Genomic DNA, 9,903 nt, shown 5'->3' with positions numbered 1-9,903 from the left:
AATAGAATAGGTACTCAATCCTGTCCCACTCTTGAAATACTGTGTCAAGTTGAAAATTACTTTAGTATTTTTCATTGGCAAGATATAAAGCTTGTGGAAAATGTATGTACATACATACATACATAAAGTCGTGGCATCAGCTAGTTGGCTTACATAAAGTAGGCCACCTGAAAAAAAAACTTTGACATTACTCAGTAAGCAATAGCTAAATTCGACTGAGACATCAACTGGCCCTGTGGCGCAACGGATAACGCGTCTGACTACGGATCAGAAGATTCCAGGTTCGAATCCTGGCAGGGTCGCGATAATTTATTTATTTTTTCTTTTTGATTGTAAAAATATTTTTAATTCTAATTGACTTGATCTGTGATCAGTCTATCGTATCATAAAAATGCACTGTACACACAATATTAATTTGTAATATTGTATCAGCCCAATTTTGTTGTGACTGTTTTTCAAAGTGATTTGCGCGGATTTTCTTAAATCAATAACACTTATTTTCAACATTTTGTCAGATATTTCATTGACTTTGAAAATAAAAAATAATAACAAATAATTTGCATAAAAAGAATTTCCTCCCCTCCATCTCCTTTTCAAGTAAATATTATTCATTAAAATGGGTACTTGATTAGGCGACCAAATTGCGTAACAAACATTTTAAAAATCGAATACGAATTAAGAACGTCCTCCTTATAAGTCGGTTGAAAACTGTAAATTATAAGCCATCACAATTTTTTTTCTCATAACTCTGTAACCCAAACAAGCTTCAAATAACAGTGTTTTATTTTTATTTCATTTTTATGTAGACTCTTTTCTTTTGATCCAGCGAGGCTAACAATAGAGGAGTAAGGTTAGGTTTACCTGCTGTAGTATAGGCAAGGAAGAATAAATGTTGTTGCTTTTGGTTCTGTACATATGTATTCTGTTAAAATTATTATCTGATTTGAAGAGGCAAAGGGTACTAGCCCATGCAGCCAAGTCTTTAGCAAAGAATATTTCATGAAAATTGATTCGTATCACAAGTACTCGCCCTGTGTTAGTCGAAGGTTACCCTCGACTTCGAATGCGTAACTAATATAATATAATCTTTTTAAAAATTAATACAGAGAACGCCCACAGATAATATATTCATAATATTCATAAATAACATAAATTTATAAACAGAAATACTTAAGGATATTTGTACTTTTGTTGGTAACGAATTATTAATATATAGGTAAGGTGAGTGCGGCCAAAACCGTCCGCGGGTCAATACCGGCTAAGTAAGATCGCGGCCAAACTAACATATTTATGCTAATTCTAGCCCGGTCAATAAATCAGCACTGTTTTATTTGTTCGAACTGTGTTCGACAGATGGCGTTATACCGTCCGCTTTTGGAGTAATCTTTGTTGAAAGTTTAGTCGTTTCTAGAACTCGATGCACGAGTGTGAAATGGTAACGAAAAAATTTAGATTAAATAGTGAATTTAACTATTAAAGAGTTTAGGTGATGTCAAAACGCATTGTTAAAGGTAAGTACTTATGTTATACTCTGTTGCTTTTAATTAAAACTCACTTGTTTTTGAGTTATTCAAAGGAAAAAATGTATAACCTAAAAAATGGATAGTGGGAAAAATCGTACAAAATTAACGGGGCAAAATCGTTATATGGCGATTCTGCCCCTTATCAGACGTCGTCAATATTTTTGATCTACTATTATTATTTTTTTTCAAGACATTCAGTATTACGGTATTATTCATGTATACAGATATCATATCTTTTTTTTTCTTATTTCATAACAAGTGTTTTTTTCTACAGATCAATATGGTGCGAAATTATAAAAGAAAAACAGATAGGGGATCGTACAAGAAAGAAGACTTACAAGCAGCAGTACATGCTGTTAGAAATGGCTCATTAACTGGGTACAAAGCTGCTCAAATTTATAACATTCCAAGGACCACAATAATGGACCACGTCCACAGAAAAAGGCTCTCTAATACTCTTGGAAAAAGACCTACGTTATCACCGGACATAGAGAATAACATAGCAAGTTGTCTCCATATTATGGAAAAATATGGCTTTGGCCTGACCAGGGCTGAAATTTCCGATTTGGTGGCGGAATATGTCACCAAAAACAATATACAAACTTGTTTCAAAAATGGAAAGCCAGGTAAACTATTCTTAATTTTGTTTTGAGATATTTGTTTTATCTTTATTATATACTAGTTTTTCTCACGAAATTTGTTTCGCTTTAAAAAGCCTGTCTTATTCCAGACCATAATTTAATCTGTTCCAAATTTATTCCCGATCCTTCAGCCGTTTTGAGGTGATATACTATATCAATGGAACAGACGTATACACACATATACACAAACCCATTCACAAAGTTTTGCATTTATATCATTGGTAAGATAAATACGTTAATGTGAACGGCATCGCACTCCATTTCAAAGTTTTGAAACGGTGCTTGAAATTAATTTTCAATTGAGCATAACTTATTTTTACCTTACCCGAATTCGACGAAAGAAAGTTTTGACAATACTCCTAATTATATGAAATTCACCTGTTAAAGCCGCGTTTAAGTCCGTTGAGTAGTTTCGAAGTTATGACCTACCAGACACACATACAAACATTCCAAAAATTGTTTTATTGCTCTGCTACTCTTCTTTGATCACCCTTCATCAGTTTTTTGGAAAATTATTTAATGTACATACACGGTATTTTTACTGTCTTATTATATATATTGAGTAGTATACCATCGCTAATATGTTACTCTTATGTTTAAGCTATATTATCATAACTTTCATTTAAATCCTTTCTGTAGTTTTGCGTGAAAGAGTAAAAAACATAGACTAACATACTTTCGCATTTATAATATCGGTAAGGATTTTGTATGCGAATAATGACACAAGCTTTGTCTTATATATTTATTTAATTTAAATAAATGATAATGTCAAATGTGAAAAATTTATGTTTCTGTGTTCATTGCAGGAAAGGATTGGATAGCTGGTTTTCGAGAAAGAAATAATCTGTCAATTAAAAAACCACAGCCTGTGGAATACGCGCGTAAAGTAGCAGCTGATCCTTTCGTGTTGAGCGAGTATTACGAATTGTTAAATAAAACAATTAAAACTTTAGGTTTACAAGATAAACCAGGAGCTATTTGGAATGTGGATGAAACCAACTTTTCCAAGGATCCCCTTAAATCGAAAATCGTTGGTGTCAAAGGTCATGCTGCTACAAGGACGATATCTACACCAGGTAAAGACAATACCACAGTTTTACTAGGAGCTAGCGCTGCAGGGGACAAAATCCCACCCTTAATCATCTTTAAAGGCAAATATGTCTGGGACGAATGGACTTCGCCAAATGCATATCCTAGGACCACTTATGCTGCCACCAAAAATGGATGGATGGAGAGTGACGTTTTCGAAGCTTTTTTTAAAAAATCTTTTTTACCGAGTATAGGCGTTGAGCGCCCCGTATTGTTAATTTATGATGGCCACGCAACCCACGTTGGTTTGAACATTATTGAAGCGGCAAGGGATGCAAATGTTACCATCTTAAAACTTCCGCCCCATACAAGCCATATACTCCAACCATTAGACATTTCAGTCATGAAGTCCTTCAAAGATCGTTGGGATAAAGTTCTTGTGAAGTGGCAGAGATTAAATATAGGCGTACAATTGCCAAAAAAAGAGTTTTCACGTATTATTGGAGAAGTATGGGCCGGCATAGAGCCACAAATACTTATGAATGGTTTTCGTAAAGCCGGGATATACCCTTTTAATCCTACAGCAGTTGATAAATCAAAGTTAGATCCTATGAAATTGGCCCGATTTCAAGAACAGAGTTCTGCGTTAGCACCAAAAAAATATGAACCACAAAACTTAATATCAATAGTATTGACATTGATGAACAAAAACATTACACAAACTCCTAATAGGCGGCTTGAAATTGTACAGGAATGTAATTCTATAAGCACTACCAATACCAAGGAACAAGCTGCGATAAAAAAGCCAAACATCCCATTTGAAGAGTTATTACTGGAAAAAATTAAGCGTAGTGACACCTCAACAAAAGTAAAGCGAAGTAGAGTTGCAACAGGTGCAGAGGTTATCACTCACGATGATGTGTTAACATTGAAAAGAGAAAAGCAAATAAAAGAAAACATTAAATTAGAAAAGAATAAAAAACATATATCTAACAATGTGTGCTTGTTAACTCAACTATCAAAAAATAGTGCTGAAAGGCAACCATTTTCGGGGAAACAAAATCTGCCTGCCTGTTTACAAAATCAAACGCCTGATGCCCGTAAAATAATAGTTACATCAAACATCGTGCTTAAAAAAGCTGGAGCAGTTGATTACTCTTCGACAAAACCTGGCCCATCAGGCATCCACAAAAAAAAGACAAGGACAAATAAATATGCAGCATCTTTCATGATTAAGGGTAAAGACAATAGTAAGAAGAAAAGTGGCAAAGAGAACAGCAAACTATATTATAGAAATAAACCTACAAAGAGTTATGAAACAGAATCTACCAGTTCAACGACCAGTGTATCTGGAATTATGAGTTGTCACAGCGACTCCGATATATTGAATTTCGAATCAGATGATGATCTAAATGATATTGATGGACTTTCATTGGCAGATAACGAAAACAGAAAAAGTGAAGAAGAAAACACTGAAAAAGAAAATACTGAAATAGAAAGAACTCATACTGTAAACACTAACAATGATCACGATGCTATTGAACCTCCAACCGATAAAAATGAGAATGTAAAGGTGGGTGAAATTTCTTCAGGAAACTATACAGTGAAAGACTATGTTTTAGTCCGTTACTATGGGAAGAAATGGATTTATTATGTAGGAGTAATAGAATCTATAGATGCTTGTGACAAAACAAACATAATCTATTCAATTAAGTTTTTCAAAACGGTAAAAAAACCAAAGCTTCTCTTCAAATTTCCTAAAAAAAATGATCGTGATGAAGTAACAATTCTGTCGATAGTAAAAAAAGTGGAATTATTTCAAGATGCGGACAACAACAATGAATACTTCCTAAGTAATTTAGATGACGCAGTGTACTTTCTTTAGTAACGTCATATTTCAAGTCGAAAATGTTACATATTATACAACATTTAATTCAAGTAAAAACCTTATTTTTGATTGTTATTTGTTAACTTGTTTTAAAACTGTGAACTGTTTATTGCGGATATCATTTATAAGTAGTCTACAATTTGTTGAGTTTAGGTATTAATGGTATTAAAAATACCTGTCGACAGACTTTTTAGTAGTATAGTACATAAAAATACATTACACTGATTATATTATATAAGTTAGAAGTATATCCTTTAATTCTGTTTTTTTTTCGTACCAAATATTACAACTGAAAGACTGATTACTGAATACTAAGTACGTAATATTTGAACATTTACTGTTTGAGATATATGTAAACATAATATAAGTGTCACGGCCAATTTATAAGTTACAGATATTTTTATGAACAAGTCCTACTTTTGAAATTTAAATACAATAACTTTACTATGTTTTTGAGACTGAAGTTTTTTCACATTTCTTAGAGTTATATTTGTGTTTTGTTTATCTTTAATTTCAATCATAGTTGCAAAAATATATAATATAATAACTTTACAGCTGTGATTCATCTTCTGATACAGTTTCATACTTTATTTTAAGCAAAAAATTTTTTGAAACCTGAATAATCGCAATAAAAAGTTTTGTATTTCAATGTGTAAGTCACATTAAGAACTGATCATATGTTCAATGATCAAGTGATCAAACCGTTTTCTTCCATGATATGATTATAACGACGCAGAATACTAAAAAATATATCATTTAATTCTGTTTTTTTTTTCGTACCAAATATTACAACTGAAAGACTGATTACTGAATACTAAGTACGTAATATTTGAACATTTATTGTTTGAGATATATGTAAAGATAATATAAGTGTTGATTTCTGCAAGAGTTGTTTTATTTTGATTGCCTTGTGTAAAATGGCAATGAAATTATTCATATAAAAAATCTTAAAAAAGGTTGTTTACTTCTGATGGTAGGAATATGACGGATTAGCCCCAAAAAAATAATTTGGCTTGTAAAAGTCGATTTAACTATTATTTCTAGAACTGTAAGGCAGAAACTCGCTTGGCATTCGCATGTGACTGTCAAGCATGGGTTTATTTTTAAAATAACCATTTATAAATGACAGAAATTGATGCTGGACGATTTAGCCCCAAGTCAGCGGGGAAAACCGTCTATCGACATATTTTTTTAAAACGTAATTTAACTAAGTAAGAGGCATATTTATAGTATTAATATAGAACAATCCAAATAGTCAATAAAATTCTAAATCGATTACGTTAATCAAATCTGAAATATCTAGATAAGAACACAAGTTACGGTCTGTCAAAATGAACTTGCAAAAAAATATGACGGTTTAGCCCTCATCGACCTTAGGTATGTATTGACAACTCACTTTATTCCTAAAACCCTACAGGACTTATGGCAACAAAACTTGCAATTACTTAAACTTGCAATGGGTATTTTTGGAGTTTCCATCGACCCTACTGATTCCCAAACCTGACCTTTGTTTGGCGGAACGTGCCAAAGACGCCTCCACGAGACTTAGTTAAAAAAAAAAACAAAAACATACCCAACACTAAAACAAGGTAAAAAAAATGTCTGGTCAATGAGGGGTCATGTATTCTGTAAAAATCGGGCGGTTTCTCTCCAGGCGTGTATGCATGGCAAAATTTTAAATAGTTTTAACAAGAATATTGCCCGAGACATCGCTCCCGTAAGAATTTCTGACAGTTTTACTTTTGTTTTCTCTGACTTCTGATTTCAGGAGTTAACATACTTTTTAGTATTGAAGAGTATTGACTAGTATAGGTAAGTACCTACATATGGGTGACATTTAGCTAGTCCATTGGCGCCTACCGAAATTCCTCAGGAACAGCATAATTTCGTTATACTTTATGTCCTTCTAAGTACATTTCGAGAAAATAGAGCTGGAGGTAAACAACCGAATCGCATTTATAATATTATGAATTCCCACGAAAGCAAAGCCCTAAACAGCTAGTATGCTAATAAAAGCAATAAGATTTCTGTTACCAAGCTAAATGAAGTCTGCATTATTCAAAATAGTGACAAGACCTTCGTTTTACTGGAATTTCAACTCAGTAACCTTCCACATTGAGTCTTTTTCCCCTAAACACATTCTTTTGGTAAATACATTATAAAGATATCGAAAATGACTTACAAATTACTGATTTGATATTATTTACCAATTTTTGTTATTATAAAACTTAAACTTACCTTAAAAATTTGGCAGTAAAATTAGCTCCACACACCATGAATCGAAACACAATAAATTTAATCACCGATTTTCAATTTTTCGATCACAGCATTATTTACACAGATTAAATAGATATAGGTTACCGCGATAAATCAATGGCTGTATGTTCACATAACCTAAAAAAAATAACAAATAAATTGTTTTTTATAATGCCACGGCGGCACTGAGGGTTGGACCACCCTCGGAGTTGACAGCTGACTGGCAGGAATGGCTGAGAGGAACCCACGCATGCGCTGTATGTTTTTTTCATTGCTAGGGGACTGAGGTGAGATCATTTGGATGGTTTTCTTACCACTTGAGATAGTTTATCGTGCTTGTTATCGCAGTTTTGTTGATTGATTTGATGAGGTTGGATTAAAATTTATCTAAATAGGAAAATATTGAAGAGGATAAGCAACTTACAATAATAGTAAAAAAGAGTAGCTATCATGATTTTTAATCCATTTTTTGTCTATTCTTGGACAAAAAATGAGGGATGTTATTAAAGGTAACTTAGATTATGAAACATAACGGGAAAAGATGAGATAAATAGTTGACTAACTAACACTAGCAGGTGCTGCTATGTCCATTGTAATTGGATCACACATGTCTTGGCCTACCTAGGAACTTACTTAGGTAAGTACTAATGTACTAGTAACCAAATCCCATAAAAACTATGTTTACTTCTAGTAACACCTATGTTATCTACTTGTGACTTGTAACAGTGAGAGAACCGGAAATATCTAACGACTAGAAATAAAACTGTGTGGTTTTTTACCACGATTTACTTAGATATTTTTTAGTGTCCAATTTCTTAATGGGCTGCGGCGTCGACGCGGCGATTAGCCCAAAACAGTCCTTTCTCTACCGTGTAAGGTTAAGGAGTTAGTATTTAGTAAGAACAAATAAACTGGAGCAGTTACTAATGATCATCATCACGCGACGCTATCAGTCAAAAATACAGCGAATAGGCAAAATCGCGCAAGCAAAGATTTCACGGATTGGAGCTATGTATATACATACAACCTCTGACACAACATCGTCGGGGCCGCATTTCCCCAGGGATAACACCTATCCTGGCGAAAGACCTTTCCTTTAGGGCGGTCGAGCCGGAATAATCGCTCCCGCTACACCTACATAGACCTTAATACACTAATAGAGGCGGATTAGCAGTGAATACATACAGATAGGTTAATATGCTGTTTAGTTGACTGTACAACAAAAATATTTGAGTCCTTTTGTACATACATACCTACATAAAATCACGCCTCTTCCCGGAGGGGTAAGCAGAGATTACATCTTTCCTCTCTTTCCAACTCTCTTCATGCAAGCTCGGCGGTATCGGGTACTCTTGACCTGACCCTTTGCCAGGACGTCCTTAATTTTGATCAAGATACGTTAGTCTAGGCCATCCAACTCCGACCCTTCCCTCCACACTCTCCTTGTATATTTGCTTAGTCCTTTTGTAATTGGTAAAAAAATGGGGGTTTTAATTAAACTGTACAAGGGTAGCCATCACTTACTAATGTCAGTTTGTCAAAACGAGCGCCCAAGTAGGGTCGTAACTTGAAATCACATTTAACCCTTCATTGCGCGTCAGATCAGGTGTTAACCCGTTCACGGTTTTGTTTTAAACTCCTTTCGGTGTAAGATATTTTTAGTAGAATAAAAAGTTGTTTACTGCCCTCAAATTGATACTTTTCAATTTTACCACTTTCAAGATTACATACACTATGAACATGTGCCGTGTGGTTCCCGGTACTTCAGAATAAGACCACTCCACTTCCTACCCATTGATGTCGTAAAAGGCAACTAAGGGATAGACTCATAAACTTGGAATACTTCTTGTAGGCGATGATGTAGGCTAGAAACCTGTCACTATTTGAATCTCAATTATACCATACAGCTGAACGTGACCTTTCAGTCTTTCCAAGACAGTTGACTCTGTCTACCAAGTAAGGTATGAAGAGGTGTAAAAAGTACGTATACCTACCAGTCACACCACACGAGGTATCGACACAAACAAAGGCTGCTCGAACGCCAGCGACAGCCGGCGACTTGTCGGAAATGTCGCGTCGCGGCGGCCATTATGTCGGCTCTATTGTTTATGGTCGATCGTGTTTGTTGCGCGTGATCGAAAATGTGTCATGTTTGTGGTTCACTGCTTTTTAATATTCAGACATGTCTCGATATACATATCTATGTACAGTTCACAGCATATCAAATTATTCTACATGAAACTCTATGACGCGGCAATAAGAGGCGAATTTGGGTAGGTTGATATTCTGCGGATTGTACCTATCTAGTGTACTAACCAAATCAAACTTTTTTTTTCTTTAGTAGGTACCAGTACCTAGTTACAGTTAGTAGAATTAATAAACCATTCTTTATAACATTATTTTTTTTTAATTTGAACTACCAATGAGTATAGTCTATTAGCCCTGGATAACGCAAATACTTAATTACATACCAGAGTCCGCCCGCGACTTCGTCCGCGTGGAATCAATCCTGCGGGACCTCCTGGGTCTTCAGCTACCCACATACCAAATTTCAACGAAATCGGTT

At 34.5% G+C, this 9,903-nt stretch overlaps 1 protein-coding gene and 1 non-coding gene across 3 annotated transcripts; both read left to right on the top strand.

The window, feature by feature from the left end:
* Window positions 1–229: 229 nt before the first annotated feature.
* On the top strand, window positions 230–302 carry Trnar-acg (transfer RNA arginine (anticodon ACG)). The gene has a single exon. It is a non-coding gene; the product is annotated as a tRNA-Arg (tRNA).
* A 904-nt stretch (window positions 303–1,206) lies between these two features.
* LOC132903174 (uncharacterized) lies at window positions 1,207–6,413 on the top strand. Of its 2 annotated transcripts, XM_060950680.1 has the most exons (3): window positions 1,207–1,511; window positions 1,798–2,149; window positions 2,971–6,413. In XM_060950680.1, the coding sequence occupies exons 2-3, from the start codon at window positions 1,804–1,806 to the stop codon at window positions 5,076–5,078; spliced, it is 2,454 nt and encodes an 817-aa protein (XP_060806663.1). In that variant the 5' UTR covers window positions 1,207–1,511; window positions 1,798–1,803; the 3' UTR covers window positions 5,079–6,413. The 2 variants fall into 2 exon arrangements, with proteins under 2 accessions (XP_060806663.1, XP_060806662.1); XM_060950679.1 differs by having other exon boundaries at window positions 1,207–2,149.
* Window positions 6,414–9,903: the final 3,490 nt, after the last annotated feature.

Source organism: Amyelois transitella, chromosome 22, assembly GCF_032362555.1.
Source record: "Amyelois transitella isolate CPQ chromosome 22, ilAmyTran1.1, whole genome shotgun sequence".
Lineage (NCBI taxonomy): Eukaryota > Metazoa > Arthropoda > Insecta > Lepidoptera > Pyralidae > Amyelois > Amyelois transitella.
This window is presented reverse-complemented; position numbering and strand designations above follow the sequence as displayed.

Excerpts from the sequence above, each read along its gene's own strand:
- LOC132903174 (XM_060950679.1), top strand. The coding sequence starts at position 1,738 with ATGTATACAGATATCATATCTTTTTTTTTCTTATTTCATAACAAGTGT. Across the intron at positions 2,150-2,970 it reads TTTCAAAAATGGAAAGCCAG|GAAAGGATTGGATAGCTGGT; the intron begins GTAAACTATTCT and ends TGTTCATTGCAG.